General features: G+C 32.0%; 1 protein-coding gene across 3 annotated transcripts; it reads left to right on the top strand.

Annotated features, from left to right (window-relative positions):
• The first annotated feature begins 8,667 nt into the window (after positions 1-8,667).
• LOC121125748 (uncharacterized) lies at positions 8,668-16,751 on the top strand. Of its 3 annotated transcripts, none has more exons than XM_040720955.1 (2): positions 8,668-8,798; positions 8,861-10,038. In XM_040720955.1, the coding sequence occupies exons 1-2, from the start codon at positions 8,784-8,786 to the stop codon at positions 9,881-9,883; spliced, it is 1,038 nt and encodes a 345-aa protein (XP_040576889.1). In that variant the 5' UTR covers positions 8,668-8,783; the 3' UTR covers positions 9,884-10,038. The 3 variants fall into 3 exon arrangements, with proteins under 3 accessions (XP_040576889.1, XP_040576884.2, XP_040576883.2); XM_040720950.2 differs by lacking the exon at positions 8,861-10,038 and adding an exon at positions 15,568-16,751 and having other exon boundaries at positions 8,726-8,798; XM_040720949.2 differs by lacking the exons at positions 8,668-8,798; positions 8,861-10,038 and adding exons at positions 15,414-15,507; positions 15,568-16,751.
• Positions 16,752-18,217: the final 1,466 nt, after the last annotated feature.

Here is an 18,217-nt window from a genome sequence, read left to right as displayed (position 1 = left end):
AGCAGAGTCTGACTATTATCTGTTTGTCGTTATATAATGAAATTTTGGAATAGATATTTTGACATATTTAGGAGGGAAAAAAAAATTAAAACCCACTCCTAAAGTATTACTTTCATCACGTGTTACCTTATTGTATGACGAATGATTTTCAAAATCTATTATAAGAAATATTAAGATTACTTATATATATTCATATATATACGGCGAGGGATCAGCAAGAAATTGTATTATTGTCCTTTAGCATGGCGGTACCTCCCTAACACAAAAATAACTTTATGTATTTTTTGATCTGCTGTCGATTCCCTTGTCTTACTTGATACGTCGTGGCTATTTCATTTTGATACGTACACGAAGTAAAAAAGGAAAGGAATACAAATTCCCGGTCATCCCTCGTAGTATATATATTGGACAATTCGGTATATCAAAAATACGATAAATAAATGTTGGAAGTGATTTGTGAGATATCAGTGTAGGGCCATACTGCTCACCAAACCTCCATTGGAACGCTACTTCGATCATTAATATCCAAGATTGGAACAACGCCATTGAGTCTTTAATCACCGTAGTCATTCATAAAAGTCAACTGATTATTTTTATGAAAAAAGGAATTAAATATTAATAATGCATGAATAATATCAAACTTTTATAATATAAGAATAAAAATATGCTTGAATAAAAACAAATCAACCCTAGAAATTAAGGACCAATAAATGAAAGATCGTATTTTTAAATTTTAATAGACAGTTTTTGTATTCCAAAATTATAAATTAGTAAAATAAAGTGTCATATAGGGCATAAATGAGGAACGAATGTATATTTGATAAAGATATATAACATACTTCTTATCAAAAAATGAGATTTTAGAAATAAAAATGAGAGACATAAAAGAAAAATCCACGTAATATGCAGTACCAAAAGATAATATATTTATATATTGTCAACATGCTTGGAACTAAAAAAGACTTACCCTCAGTCAAGTTAGAGATATAATGTTGAGATATTGTTGCAAAATATATGTTTTGTCTATAATACTTAATAAAATAAAAATCCTGTAACTTGATTCAAATCAATAATTTTAAAGAAACAACATCAAAATTTCATTTTTTTCGACATTGTACAGATTTCCAAATCAAAATGCGCCCATGAAAGGACATTTTTTTGGACGTTTAATGATTATTTTCTTGTTTAAAGGAATAAAATGCAAAATAAAAAATATCTAGCGATACTAAATTCCCAACTTGTGTCATTACGGTACACCCGAATATATGTACATGGTTGATCTTATCTAGTGATCCACGTTTAAATTTTTTAAATTTTCATGGACAAAATTTAAACAAAGGGTTTTGGGAGGACATTTATAGAACAAAATCATCTGAAAATAGTGCTTGCATCAATTTTTATTCAATATGTGAGTCCTCAGTTTTAATCATGCTTAAAACAAGGCTGCAATCCTTTGCAGACCTTTAATATACATATGTCAGACTCGAGTTTAATCCACTCCCTCTTGATGGAAGGCTCTAAAGACTCTCTCAGGAAGGCCTGGATCTCAGCAGCAAAATGACACGGAGCTCCGTCTTGAGTTGGGAAAGAAAATTGTCCCCGAACTTTTCTCTGGCCCAAGGTAACACTTTCTTATACAAAAGTTCGATGTAAGCATCTCTATTGAGCCACTTCTTCCTCTCCACAAAATGGGAAGGTAGACTTCACAACACCCAGGACCATGGTTCTGGCTCTATTTTTTGTTCTGAAGACATGTCTCTCTTAAGTTGAGACATTATCTGAATGTTCAGGTGTGATGGAGCGGCTGTTCTGCTTATTCAGAACAGCATCAACGGGCAAAAAAAATCATCCGAAAAGATCAAAATTTTGTCAGATTTTTTGTTGGCTTTGAGAAAATTTAGAATCTTCTTTGCTCTTTACAATGATCTCAGCTTACTTTGTTCAGAGATATTTCTTGTTGTCCCCTCCGTGACTAGATAAGATCAACCCTGTATGTATTGGCCATCTTTTTATTTCTATAAATAATTTATTGCTATCATATATAGATTAAATATATGCCTTGGACTCATGGGCATGAAGGACTTGCCTGATTTTTTTTTTTTTTTTTTAACTTCTCTTGTCCAATTGGGCCTTTTTGACAAAGTCAATCCTCCTTTCGTACTTCTTCCTTTTTGTAACTCTTAATAAAATATAACCAAGCAGTATAATAATAGAGCATTTTATCAAATACTATGTAGGATTTTTATATTATGTAGCACACATATAGGCCTGTATATATATATTTAATTCATTTTAAAATTTTTGAAGAAATGATATGGCAATGATAGTCTGGGATTTCTTAATGCATAAATAGCAGTTGGTGGGATTGACTTATTTGGCTAACTATCAAATGATTTCAGAGCTTTTTATATATGTATATTTTTTTCGCTGGAAAGGTAACGACGTGTTTAAGAACGGAGCATTATTACATGTTTTTTTATTTATCAAAAAGGATAGATAATGAAAAGGCCATCATGACATATCAAGTGAGACAAGCTGACAACAAAATACATGGGGTATTTTTGTGTTAGCGGGATAACACAGTGAAAAATGTATTTAAGTAACCCAAAGTTATTCTATTTATATTGCACAGAGCCAATGAAGTATAATTTGACGTTTTCTATAACTCACATATATTTTATTGTAACAAGTGGTGATTTATCGATATAATAGTGCCAATATTTATGAATGATTGTCTCTTAGTCTACTATTTATCAAAAGAAATTGCAATGTTTTTTTCAACTCAATCATTGTAGTAAATTTGGGAATATGTAGACATAACCTAGCCAACATTCTGTAGGCATATAGTAAGCTATATGCCAGTAGAGAACAAAAGAATATCGGCATATTTGCAAGACATTTTTAAATGTTTATGCCAGCGTTATCAAGCCATTAATTAACTCTCCATTGAACTATTATTTTTTTTATGTTAGGCATAAAATTGATAGCGTGTAATGATATAGTTGGTAGATTTTTGCTACATATATAAACACAAGCAAGTAGACATTAAGGCTAGTACTGGACGAGGTTGTACCTCGGTTCTCTTCGGTACGACCCTTGGGGTTTGGTACATTTACTCCCTGTGTGGTACGTATATAAAGGCAGCGGAGATCAAATTGTCGCCAAAATATTTTTCTTGAAAAAACAACACAAAATATAGATTTTTTAACTTTTTTATTGAAAATCAAAACTATGACGAGCATATAGGTATAGTGTAGCCATTCATTCGATATAATCACCATTGGTATCAATAACGGCCTCAATACGGCGTCTGAACATGCCGCAGGCTCTTCTGACCATCTCATTGTCCATGTTGCCGAATACCTCCTTGATGGAGTCCATCAGGCTGGCCTTGGTGCTATGGGGATGTCTGTTGGTATGTCTCGACATAGCCAACAGACAAAATAGTACAAAGGATTAAGGTAGGGAGAGTTAGGAGGCCACAAATCCTTGGTTCTAAGTCATAACAGTTCTCGGTTAACCACTGCATGGAGATTTGGGACACATGGCAGGGTGCTGAGTCCTGTTGCCACACCCAGGGCCTGTCTCCGACCTTCATGGACCTGGTAGGGTCATCCTCAACCATCTTCTTCACCTTGTCGACAAAGTCGGTGTCCCTGACCTTCCTGTCGGCGCCTTCCTCTTTAAGTGCCCTCTTTATGGTGGCATCAACATCCCAGGTGTCCTTTAGCTTCTTACAGATACACTGAACAGTCCGTAAATTCACTCTTAAGGTTGAAGCAATCGTTGAATTGGAGATTTCACCTCCATTATTACCCAATGCCATGACTACGGCGGACCTCGAAAGCTCCTCGTTCCACTTATAGCTCTTTATATCCTCATATGATAACGGCATGATGCTAACTGAACTACGTATCGTCAGCTGGCGAGAATAGCTTTCCTATTTGGTAACCGGTTTTTTATTTGATAATGTCGTCTTCAAGTTATCAAGGTTTAAAGTAGGCGACAATTTGATCCCCTCTCCCTGTATATATATATATATTCACAATAAATATTTTGCTATTATAAAAATTTTGATTTTTTTTAATTAATAGATTTAGATAGTGAGGTAATTTTAATCCTGATCCTTTTACAAAAAAGAGATAATGAACCGGCGTAGCTCATGAACAACGCGCTTGGAAGAAGTTATTCTCGTGAACTTAATGGGTGTATGTTCGCGCCCAGGTGATTCTTAGTGAAAGAAATATACTTTATGAATATGGATTTCACCAAAAAGATTCCTTGGTTCGATGGAGTAAATGTAATACTATATTGTTTACTTATACTTATTCAAAGCAACTCCATCTAAACATGACTTAATGACTTACAAAGTGATAAAATATATGCCAGTTGACGAAACCCCAGTGGTATCGTATAAATTTTCCAAGTTAGCTTCACGATATTTCAAAACTACAGGTACTTATATATTTTTTCGGCAGTTGGCGATATTGTGACTCCTAATCAGTCTTGTTGATGACCGGAAAATATAGACAGACTCATCTTTTTGAAAGAAAAAATATATATAAACTCATGAAAAATAAGATTGTATAAGCTTTGCATATTTTATATCAATCTTTGTTTCTTAGAGAAATTAAGTATATTTAGGAATAATATATTTGTACAGAAAAGAAATTATTAAGGAGTAAAACATCGAACAAACTTGGAAAACTAAATTAATTATATTATTAAAAAAAAAAAACATTTTACTTTAATACCGTACTGAACTGCGTACCGTAAGTGGTGTACCGCTGTTCGTACTGAACCTTGGATTTAATGTACCGCCCCAGCCCCAGTATTTAGATATCAATAAACACATTTCAAAAGCTTGGCATATTATAGTTAGCTAAATACCTTGAGCATTGAAATACTTGTAGGGGGAAGGTGTGTTGTTATACTGAAGATAAGTCAGGAACTTATAAGTCTATTATCTTCCAATGATCTCATACATATAAGATCATTTAATTGAATATAATTTTTATATTCAATATTATCTTTTTTCAAAGTTTCTATAACTTTTTTAGGGCTTAATGATAATTACTTATTTTAGGTTTTTTTAATCAATTTTATTTAAATTTTAGGTTTTAAAAAAAATCATTCAAATAAGCATTAATTGCCTAATCAGGACTAAAAAGTATTTTCGTAATAATAATTATTTGTTTTTAATTTTATGACTCAAACTTTATAAAGTGCAAAAAAAATTAAAGGAAAATTATTTAATGATACTCCAAAAAAAAGGAAAAAAAAATTGATGGTAGAAATCCTGTGGAGGCCATCCAAAAATGACGGATCTCAATCAAAATCGCTTGAAGAACATCCCAAAAAACTCTATGGATATCAACTATTTTGTGGGAATGATCTTATTTTTTGGATATCACCATTTTATTTTAGGAACTCACAACGGGTCAAATGATGACATTTGAGGGGTATAAAGTGTGAATGATCATGGAATGTCAAGGTTTAAATTTAAAAAAATAAAAATCAATATCACTTTTTGTGATAATTCTGAAGCCGAACTTCATGGTCTGATACAGACTTCAAAGTTAGAAAGCCGATTTCCACTATGAAAGATTCATTTATAATATATGGAGTCATTGGAGAGTATTTAGTAGTGAGTGAGATGATATGAAAAGACTATGCTCATAAATCTTGGTAGAAAAATCCCGGGTTAAAATGATCAAATCAAGCATAAAATAGATTTATTATGGGTCGAAAATGCGTTGCTTTTAAAAATAAAACAGTAAAGTACTATTATAAATTGCAAATTTTGATGTTGATAGACAATCTCTTCTCAGACGTGAAACGAATTCGTTTGCATTTTTTTAATTCTTACTGCTTCAGACACTTAATCTCTCATATTTTATGCTACTTGAAATTTGTTTCCAATTGACTGATCAACAATGTTACTCTGTCAGTATTACTAAATGAACAGCGGATTTTCCAATAGAATTGATTCCATATTGATCAAAAGTATTGTAATATGTCATTTGATTAAAGGCCTAATGAAATTGATAGAGTTCAAAAGCCCATGTGTGTATTGAAAAATGACAAAATTAGTGCAATTCAATGGTCAATATATATTTACAAAATGTAATTTTGCATTGTAACGCTGAAGCAATCTTACACAAAAGCTCATTGAATAATTTGAGGCTTAAAATTTAAAAAAACAACGCGATTATAAATATGAAGCATATTAAATGCACATATTCAATGACATTCCACAATGAACTTGTTTAAATAAAAGATACTTTTTAGAAAGAGAACCTATATTTGGATCAAGTAAAAGTGTGGGCAATCTTTTCAACAAAATTATAAGTTTCAAGGGGGGCTTTTTTTTTAGCAAAAGAGGGCGTCCGTTGGATTATTTTTTTTTTTTTTGGGGGGGACTTGGTTTTTAGATTATTTTATTTGTAAAAAAATCACAAATATTAATTATTTGTGAAAAAAAATCAAGAATTAAATTTTTGAAAAAAAAAGATCAAACTAAATTTTTTAGAAAAGAAAGATCAAACTAAATTTTTTGGACAATAATTTTAGATATTAATTTTTTTTTTTAATTCATAGGTATTCACAAAAAATTTCAATTCTTTTTTTTATTTATTTCAAATATTAAATTTTTTAGAAAAAAATTTCATATTTTACTTTTTCTGAAAAAATATTTCAAATACTAAATAATTTTTAAAAATTTAATAAATATATAGTTATTCACAGAAATTTTTTTTTTTTTTTTGCAAAAATATTGAAAAATACCTAACTACTCAAAAAAAATTTCAAAAATAAAAGTAATTTTTAATTTTTTTTTTCAAAAATCTATTGCTATTCACAGAAAATTTGATATTTTGGTAAAAATTCATGTAATAAAGTTTTTGGAAAATAATTTCAAAATGTATAGCTATCCAGAAAAAATTTAAAAAATTATATTTTTTGTGGCCTTTTTTGACATTTTTTCTAAGAAAATCAATCTCTAAAAAACCAACTTACACCAAGTTTTTGTAATTTTTTTTCATCATGACCAAATAAATTTGTAGTAAAAAGAAAAAAGTCAATAATTTGGGGGGAGGTCAACAGCTCCTCCAGCTCACCCCCTGTAGACACCCATCAGCAATGGTCATTTTGGCTTTATATGAATAATTTGCTTACCATTTCTAAGGCACATAAGGCACTATTCATATAATTCTTAATTATGCTCATATCTTTATTAGAGTAACACAAGACAAATGATTGGCTATCAATCAAAAGTATATCACCTAATCTCAAATTGTAAAAATGGCAATTTTTTTTAAAGACATGACTAACCAGATGTCAAGGTTAACACTCAAACAATTTTCTCATTAGTATTTTATTTGTAGATATTTATTCGCTCCTCTATTGAGGCAAAACTTGTACCAAGAAGCCACTTAGCCATAGACAGGAACAAATGGTAGTCATTAGGTGCCAGATCCAGACTATAGGGTGAATTCATAAGAATTTTCCATCCCAGATACTGATCTATTAAAGATGTGTGCGGTCTGGCGTTGTCTTGATGTGCCGCGATTCCTCTCCTATTCGCATTTATTTTTGAATCTAGCCTTCTGCCAATGTTTCAAAGCTTTTATGTAAGATGTTCAGCTAATAGGCGATGCTATGACTGCTAACTTGACGGTCTATCTCGATAGATTCTATGGTTTTATTCACATTTTCGGCGACAAACCTGCCCGTGCGTGGTAAATCATTCACTTCAACAACACAAAATAAAAACACATGAACCACTGTTATGTAACACCAACCGAAAGGATACGACCCCATATACATGGAAAAAAAATCTGATCGCTTTTGGCACGTTTTTTCATTTCAGTTAGTAAAAATGGTATATTGCGAATTTTTTCCTTTGATACCTCCATACTCGACGCACGATAATTCACAACTGAACCAGCCAAGCGTAATACTGTCGTAAAAACGTTTGTAGTATACCCTCACACCTTATCGTATGATCCGATTTGACTAATAATGACCAAGGTTTACTTAGTTTTTTAAAAAAGGGCCGGAAATACAAAATTACTTTTTTGCCAAACTATTATTCAGGACTTGTAACAATTAACTTATGGAAGATTATTTTAAAGTTTCCGGAATTGGGAAAAAGTCGTTATGCTGCAAGTTTATGTTATGTTCTTGAATATTTTCATCGAGTTCAGAGTGCACAGAAAATAAAGGATATAGTAGAAAGCACATACTCTTTATCAAGTGAAAAAATTGAATTGACTTTCGACTTCAAGTCCAGTTGGGAGTCCGTGTGTTTTTTTTCGAAATTTGTTCATTTAACTAATGCAATTTTTATATGCTTAAGTATGCAGTTATTATTTAAATATATGGAGCTAAAATATTCGTATTATTTGACAAACTTAAAAAATGATATCCATATTGACATTCATTCAATCCAAAAAAGAATACAATTTGCAGAAAGTATAATTTAACCAATTATAATGAAAATCACATGTCACTTATGAAATTAAAATTCAATATATTCTACAAAGAAATTGACCCTTCCTTCATAAATATGGGTGTAAAAAATATTCCACGTAAGAATGTGAGATCACCTAACCCTTAAAAGATGAAAGGGCCGGCAAGCTTCAAATCATGCACTCCTACCTTTTTCTCGTGGACAACTATAATCAACCATTATTATATAAACACACGTTAATTTCCAAAAAGGTATCAGTTTTATTTTGTGACTAGCAGTGCGCATTGTCACAGGCTAAATTGGACTCAAAATGGCATCATTCAAGGTGAATTTTGACACACAAAAGTGAAGATAGAATCAAATCTATATTTGTATTTTGTATTTCAGTATGTTTGTATAATCGCTTTAATTGGATCAGCCGCTGCTGCCGGAGGACCAAGAGCAAGAACTCTTGCTATCAACAGGGATGGAAGATCCCTTCTCAACACATTCCCCTTCAATGATGGAGCTCGCGGAACTGCCCGTGCTGCTCATGCTGACCACCATGAACATGATCACGCTGAACACCCAGCTGCCTCTGACAACAGACTGGCCCGTCAAGGAGGTGGTGATGATGTCCCACTTGACATTGGATCCATTGCCGCTGCTGGAGAGCGTTGTATCGATAAGGTCGTCATGGTAGAAGAAACTGAATACGATGATCACATTGAATGTCACCACAGCTACTCTGAGAGATGTCACACCACCTACACCACCGACTTCGAACCTCAACAAGAGGAAGAGTGTGAAGAAAACTTCAAAAAGAGTTGTTTCATTGAATACAAAAAGGTTGCTTTTGATGAGACCGTCAAGTTCTGTCACACTCCCTTAGTCTGCGAAGGTGAAGGACCTGAAGAATGTAAGACTGTCTACGAATCCGAGTGTGAAACTCGTTATCATGAACATGATGTTGAGGATGACGTTGTCAACTGTGAGACCATTCAAGAAGAGAAGTGTGAGGATGTCACCCAAGGTTACACCACCGAGCAAAAATGTACCACATGGCCTAAACAAGTATGTACCAATGAAAAGAAGAACGTCAAGAAATACAGTCCCCAAACTGAATGTAAGAAGGTTCCCAGACAATTGTGCGGTCCCTCCGGCTGTGTTCCTCAACCAGGACCCGAAGAGTGTTTCGATAAGAAAGAAACCATCGTCCAAGAAGTCCCAGAGGAGAACTGTAACTTGGAACCCCAAAAGGCTTGCAAACAAGTCACCAAATTGGTTCCCAGTCTCAAACCAGTTGAGGAGTGCGTTGATATACCCAAAGAAGTATGCTCTCGTTCCAGAAAGAATCCCAGAAAGGTCCAAAAGCCCGTTGTCAAGAAATGGTGCTACGTTCCATCTGCTGCTTCTGGTTTGGCTGCTTAATTCTTCCCATGAAAATTACAATAAAACACAAACGAAAATAAACCCAACATTATTATATGCCCTAGTCAATTTGATACTGCCACTCTTATTAATTAATTCCCAATGTTCCGGAATAATTATACATTTAAGTGAATTAATAAAGCTATAAAAATCGATTCATTCAATTATTACAATTATTTCAAATGTTCATAGTGTTAAGGTTGGATCTAATATATCTTGGATATATTGTATTTGATAATATATTAAGTGATATACTTATACACAATCGCGTAATTAGCTTTCATACTGTCGGGTAGGGGTTTCATCCCTAAAATTATCAATGTATAATTTCTTGTAGATCTTAAAGTAATTAAATTAAATTTATTCCAATTATGGAATGAATGAACTATTTACTGATATAAAAAGCATCTTCTTTATATAAAAAGACAATAATAGTATTGTCTTCAAATTTATCATAAAACATTTCAGGCTCACACATTTAATTCTACTCTTAAAATATAATTTGACCTAATATATATTAACAAAAAGAAGGTTTTAAAATTTGTTAAGAGGTTAAAAATACAAATGTACTAATTTTTTCATAATAAAATGTAATTGATTGAGATAGGTGTAAAATATGAGAATATTGCGCCTTTCAACGGAAAGAAAAGAAACACTTTTTTTTTCTCTTTTTCGTCACTCCTTCATATGTAGGTTAACATATTTGTTACGGGCAATATGGAAAATTGGGTATTTTGCAAAATGGCCAGGCAATCCAATAAAGTGATCAATGGTAATTTTCACATTATTTACATTATCAGGTAATATGATTTTGAGTAATTTGATTATTCAACAATTCATTGCAATCACGTTGATTATTCAGGATTTGATTAATAGGGATGTCCAACCTGTAGATAAAGGACAACATTGAGACCCACCAAATGTTTATTCGAGGCTTACTATTTATTATTACTTCAAATAGTATTTTTTTAGCAAAATTATCGTAGTATCATCAAAACGCATTGAACGCTGATGATACGAACAAACATTGAAAATATTTGACGGTATTACGTAGTTTCTTAAACTCTAACTGGGTTGGTAGCTTAGCTTTTTATAAGCATTTTGGGCCTGCAAATTAAATTTTGCCTTTATTTATATTTGGTGTAAAATTGACATAAATTTGTATTTAATAATTTTGTTTTATATAGCCATTTTTCAGGGAATTTAACTTTATAGATTTTATATTAAGTGGAATATTATCAAATAGGATCAACCATTCTAATGTAAATTTGTATTAGATAATCCTGATATACCCACATTTTATTAGGTTCATTCAAATTGCATACCTCTTTGGCTCTTTTACTATAATGGGCTGCATTGACACTTAAAATACTTTTATGGACTGCAGAACCTAGTAAGTCAAATTCCCTGAAAAATGGCTATATAAAACAAAACTATTAAATACAAATTTATTTTAAATTTTGACCAAATATAAATAAAGAAAAAATTTAATTTTTCAAGGCCAAACTGCTTAAAAAAAGATAAATTTTCAAACCTGTTAGAGTTTAAGATAAGACGAGATTTGTAAAATATTTTTCAATTTTTTTTCGTATAATGAGCGTTCTACCTGTTTTGATGATATTGCAATAATTTTGCTAAAAAATACTATTTGAAGTAACAATGAACAATGGGCCTCAAATAAACATTCGGCGGTCTGCAATGCAGCTGGCGATCCATAGTTTGGACATCTTTGCACTAGATTATCAAATTTCTTACAATGAAATTCTATCTTAATCAAATCCTTAGTAATCAAATTGCTTGCAATGAATTGTTTAATAATTAAATTACACACAATCATTTTACCTAACAATGTAAATGATGTTAAAATTACCATTGACCACTCTATGGGATATTTTATCAATTGCCGAGGCATTTTCTACAATAACCGTCCTGACGGGCATTTTGTAAATACCCGGGCATTTTGCACATTGCCTGCTCTTAGGGGCATTTTGCAAAATCAGTCAAAAACAGGCTCTTAATGAACTAGAATGCACAAAAAATATCCCAACAGCATCCTTGGTCATTTTATACATCTACTTGCTAAATTTTAGACTGATCAGTTCGACCATTTTGTACTCCAAAAACCAAAAACGGATTTATAAATATAGATATGATGAAAACTTTTGGAGGGCTTCAGAAACATTTTGGGGGGGTTCCCCCAAAAAAGGGATGCAACGTCAATGCTTATTAATAAAATAGAAAGGAATTCATTTTTGTAGAAATAACCCATATTTCATACTAATCTATACTCCTATAGTGTCATTCCAAGTGAAATTAATAAAAAAATAGAAAAATTTTCACAACACTATATATATATATATATTTTTAATTTGGCACATAATTTAAAATAGGTATGTTTAAAAACTAAAAAATTTAGCCTTTTTTGTCTTCCGGTTCAGGATTGAGAGGCTTCTAAAGTGTTTGCCTCAACTCCACATTTTCGTCAATATTATGCATAATTACAAATATGTTACTATGTACGAAAAAACTCAACAAATATTTAGATATCCCAGTTTGCACTTTAGAAAAGGACTGCATTTAGTGTTCCCCTTCATCAATGCACTTTAGTCATTTAATACGAACTTCATCGCAGAGAAAAATCGTTCAAAACTCTATTTGGACGATGAGATTTGCATTAATGTCTATGCATCGTCACGAACGTCCGAGGAATACATGGAAAGAGGTGCCCGTTTTTTAAGGAGTAGAAGTCAAATATCAAAATTGATGATTTCATCCTTCAATACTATTTTCTTGAGCTAGGGAGAAATTTTTGAGCCATTCTCTTCCACAGATTGACAGAGTTCTAATAAATATTGTCGAAAATCGTGTGTATTTTTAAACAAAGAGACCGATAATCAACATTGTAATCCTGAGCATTTGTAGAATGTACTGGAGGAGGGCTCGCTTGGCTGTCTGTTTTATCAAATCAGCAACAACCAGCTGTGACAAGGAAGGAAATTGGCAGAAATGACTCCAATGTCATTTTTCAATGCTACACTGAGTCCAACAAGGACTTACAATTAAAACTCCGCAACAAATCCTCAAGGTTACATTCCCCATTTTATGAACAAACAACAATAATTAATCAGGTTTTGAATATAACTGAATCAACCATTTTTGTCTGATGAAACCTTAAAATACCAACTAGGTACATTTAACCCATTTTTTAAATTCGATTGTTTGTCTAACTTCCCCATTGGTCCCTGCCAGACAGCCAGTTATAATTTTGTGACTTTGTTTATATCTCAGATATCATATGGAATACAGGTTCTTATTTCCTTAGTCTATTATGGTATTCTACATACAAACATATACAAAAAATAAACATAGCGTATCTGGGTAAATCAACCCATTAAAAGCTTAAATTTAACTTTCTTTCAACAGAATAAGTTATCATATGTTGTACCAAACAACAAAAGTTGACCTCTTTAAACTTTGATTCAAATAAGCTACAAAGGCTAAGTTCCATGCTGTTTTTTTTTTTCAATAAGTAACTATTTATTAACAGAAAAAAAAAACCAAGAATATTAGGCGGTTTAATAATAGATCTATTACAAAGTTATCCATTATTTTTCTGGTATATGACTTTGATAATGTGTTGTATAAATGCATTTGGTTTTAGCTAGAGAATGTTAGCAAGATAACATCTCAGATATCTTTCTGATTGTTTGTCTCAGTATTGTTTGATCCTTCCTCAAAAAAATTACACCAGGACAAGGAAAATTTTAATGCTTTTCTTCAATAAAGGCGAAAACGAAAGCCAATTGAAGTAGTGTTTATGGTCATGATAAAGCCAATCATACATAATTTTGGCTTTGTTAGTTTTGTTCCAGTAGTTTTGATGTCAAAGATGTACTATACTCTGGAAGGCCAATTGTCAAAATTGTGTGTAAAATAATGGAAATTGTACCGTCATTAAATCACTTTTTTGATTGCCGAGAAGATAAATATTCATGGGAAAAAGTCCATTATAAATAAGTGATTTTTGTACCACATCTTATAATTAGGGATAGCCCTCCCTCTAAGTGGCCAAGTAGTTTGTGAATGTCCCCTATGGTAAAATTAAAACATCCGACTTTAGACATTTAAAAAAAACTTATACTTACTACCAAACAATTATTCAAATTATTGTTGTTGAACCAAATTAAGTAAAGACAGGTAAACATTCAACATAATTTTATTCACAAATATGTTAAAAAGGATAGTTAAAATACTTGTCTTTTTTGTGTATATCCATAATCAAAATGATAATATATACATAAACATGAAATTAAATGTATTATTCTATAGCAACCATAATACTAATTGAACACAATTATATGTGGTTCAACACAATATAAATAAATTAGCAAAACATCATTTCAAATACTATTATTAGTGTTTACGTCTATATTTTAGCATTGGAAATCCAAGCACATATGAGAGGACATCTTGACCAAAATCTTTCATTTTTTCAGCTGTGCTAAAAACTACGTTTTGAATATTATTTGTTCAATTTAAGTGGGAATACAATGTCCAATAGTTAAGAGGATCATGAATCACAATCATAAAGTTTCCAAACCTCTCATTTCCATTTTGCTTCTCCAATGAGTAATTAGATACCTACTGGAAAAAGAAGAATATTCTACTTGAACGCTATTTATTTGTTCTTTCAGATAGGAATCGATTAATCTCATATATCTAATCGAGTTTAAAATGGAGTATACCTTCTAAAGGAAAAACATTCCTGAAAAAATCCGATAATTTGGGTTGAAAGTATGAAAACATCCCAAAAAATAAGTAAGAATCTAATAAACCCTAGCGATGTAATACCTGGAGGAAATTGTCTGATATTTTATTAGTTAATTTTTTAACGGCGTTCCCAATTACACTTAAACTAGCAAGAATAAATTATGCTAAAGTTAAATTGAGGGCCCGAAGTAAATTAAATTATAGTTCTTTCTTCCTGAGTATTGAAACGTCTCCAAAAAGTTTGTCAATCAAGTATATAATTTACCAAAATTCATGTATATTAAACATTGCTATGTATTAAACATATTATGAAGTAAAAAAATTAATTGGCCATTTAACCTGCTATGACAATGTTTTTTTTTTTTTTTTTTTTTAATTTGTTCGTTGTAACTAATCGCAAGTGTTATAAGCTTAAGTATGCAGTCATTATTTAAGTATATGGAGATAAACTATTCTTATCATTTAACAAACTTAATTAATAATAATCATCTTAGCATTCATTAAATGTAAAAAAAAAAAAAGTATTATAGAATGTATAATTTATACCATTTATTGTGAAGATCACTTGTGATTTACCAATTAAAATTTAATATATTCTATAAAAAATTGACCCTTCCTTCATAAATATGGGTGTAAAAAATATTCCACGTAAGAAGACTAGATCAACTAACCCATAAGAGATGAAAGGACCGGCAAGCTTCACAACATGAACTCCTGCCTTTTTCTCCTACACCCATATAATCAAGCGTTACTATATAAACACATGTTCAATTCCAAGAAGGTATCAGTCTTATTTTGTATTGGCAGTGTGCATTGTCACAGGCTAAATTAGACTCAAAATGGCATCATTCAAGGTGAACTTTCACACACAAGTGATGAAAGAATTCAATTCATATTTTTATTTCGTATTTCAGTATGTTTGTTTAATCGCTTTAATTGGATCAGCCGCTGCTGCCGGAGGACCAAGAGCAAGAACTCTTGCTATCAACAGGGATGGAAGATCCCTCCTCAACACATTCCCCTTCAATGATGGAGCTCGTGGAACTGCCCGTGCTGCTCATGCTGACCACCATGAACATGATCATGCTCATGCTGAGCACCCAGCTGCCTCTGACAACCGATTGGCCCGTCAAGGAGGTGGTGATGATGTCCCACTTGACATTGGATCCATTGCTGCTGCTGGAGAGCGTTGTATCGATAAGGTCGTCATGGTAGAAGAAACCGAATATGATGATCACATTGAATGTCACCACAGCTACTCTGAGAGATGTCACACTACCTACACCACCGACTTCGAACCTCAACAAGAGGAAGAGTGTGAAGAAAACTTCAAAAAGAGTTGTTTCATCGAATACAAGAAGGTTGCTGTTGATGAGACCGTCAAGTTCTGTCACACTCCCTTAGTCTGCGAAGGTGAAGGACCTGAAGAATGTAAGACTGTCTACGAATCCGAGTGTGAAACTCGTTATCATGAACATGATGTTGAGGATGATGTTGTCAACTGTGAGACCATCCAAGAAGAGAAGTGTGAGGATGTCACCCAAGGTTACACCACCGAGCAAAAATGTACCAAATGGCCCAAACAAGTATGTACCAATGAAAAGAAGAACGTCAAGAAATACAGTCCCCAAACTGAATGTAAGAAGGTCCCCAGACAATTGTGCGGTCCCTCCGGCTGTGTTCCTCAACCAGGACCCGAAGAGTGTTTCGATAAGAAAGAAACCATCGTTCAAGAAGTCCCAGAGGAGAACTGTAACTTGGAACCCCAAAAGGCTTGCAAACAAGTCACCAAATTGGTTCCCAGCCTCAAACCAGTTGAGGAGTGCGTTGATATACCCAAAGAAGTATGCTCTCGTTCCAGAAAGAATCCCAGAAAGGTGCAAAAGCCCGTTGTCAAGAAATGGTGCTACGTTCCATCTGCTGCTTCTGGTTTGGCTGCTTAATTTTTGTCATGGAAATTACAATAAAACACAAATGAAAATAAACCCAACATTATTATATGCCCTAGTCAATTTGATACTGCCACTATTATTAATTAATTCCCAATGTTCCGGAATAATTATACATTTAAGTGAATTAATAAAGCTATAAAAATCGATTCATTCAGTTATTACTATTTATTTTATCATAATATGTATTACAGACAAACTTATAGTTAAGCCCTATTTTCTTTAAAATATTCATACACACTTATATATCTATGTACTGGCTACTTTTCAGTGTTTATACATAAAGTTAAGGTTGGGCCTAATTTTTCTCTGATTGATTAATTTTTGATATCACACTTATGAATATCCTATCAATAAAATAGGAAGAAATTTATTCAGGTAGAAATAATCCCATTGGCTTGTGCTTATACAAATATGAGCAGGCTATTGCCCGAAACTTTTTACCAAAGGACAATTGGCTGAGTAACATTTCGTCGAAGGACATTTTGTTGAAAGACAATTGGACGAACAATAAATTGAATTTATTAATGTTCAGTATATATGCAGTTTGATTATAGTTTGAATCTTTACGGTTGTAGTACTTTCAATAAATTAAATAATAAACAGACACGACAGCGATCCGAATAGAAGAAGTACTAATCAGTTCTTAGTTATCAATTATAAACATTTCACTAAATTGGAACCACATGGAAAATGTTTATTTTTGTATATAATTAATAAAATAAATATTTTTCCGCAGAAGAACGCTCATTTATTTAACTTATATGACATTTTTGTGTTTACTGCAAATGAACAATACCCAATTATTAAATGTTTAATTGAATAAAAATATATAACCATATATATCAATATATTAAATATCATCTTTCGGTCAAATGTCCCAAACAGCCATTTGATTAAATGTCCATTTGGCAAATTATCAATCGGAAAAATGTCCTTTTGGAAATTGTCCATAGGCAAAATGTCCTTTTGGAAATTTTCAATAGGCGAAATGTCCATTCGGCGAAATATAATTTGGAAAATTGTTTTTAGGCAAAAATGTGTTTGGGCAATTGCCCTAGAACTGTTGCTGCATTTTTTTAAACACACCGTTGATCCGATGTTGTCTTTCGAACCCATAATTTAAAAGAAACATTAATTTCTTCCTAAGTTTGATTTATAATTTATTATCTAAATTTCTAAATGATAATTTCCATGAATCTCATCAATTTTTATTCGGGGTCTTTTGGAGGAAAAAAATTATGTTCTGTAATTTAGGTGGGTCGGGACTATAAACATAACGAGATATCTTCAAATAACAAAAATGATATAGGAAACAGAAGATATATGACGTCATTATAATTTTTCCATTTACTAATTAAACTGAAATAATATTGTAAATAGTTTAAATACGAATTCTGAGATTCAAAATGCTATTAATTAATAAAAAATCATATAAATTTTTAGATTTAGCACAATGCTTAGTATCACGATCATAAAATAAAATTTCTTGTAGAACTCGGAAAATTCGCAGTACAATGAGCCTTCATTATTCGCGGTTGGTTTATACAAGGACTATCTTCAAATGATTTGGATTATTAAACGATTTAAGGATTTAGAATATTTAACGATTTTA

The sequence above is a fragment of the Lepeophtheirus salmonis genome, chromosome 10 (genome assembly GCF_016086655.4).
Source record: "Lepeophtheirus salmonis chromosome 10, UVic_Lsal_1.4, whole genome shotgun sequence".
Lineage (NCBI taxonomy): Eukaryota > Metazoa > Arthropoda > Copepoda > Siphonostomatoida > Caligidae > Lepeophtheirus > Lepeophtheirus salmonis.
This window is presented reverse-complemented; position numbering and strand designations above follow the sequence as displayed.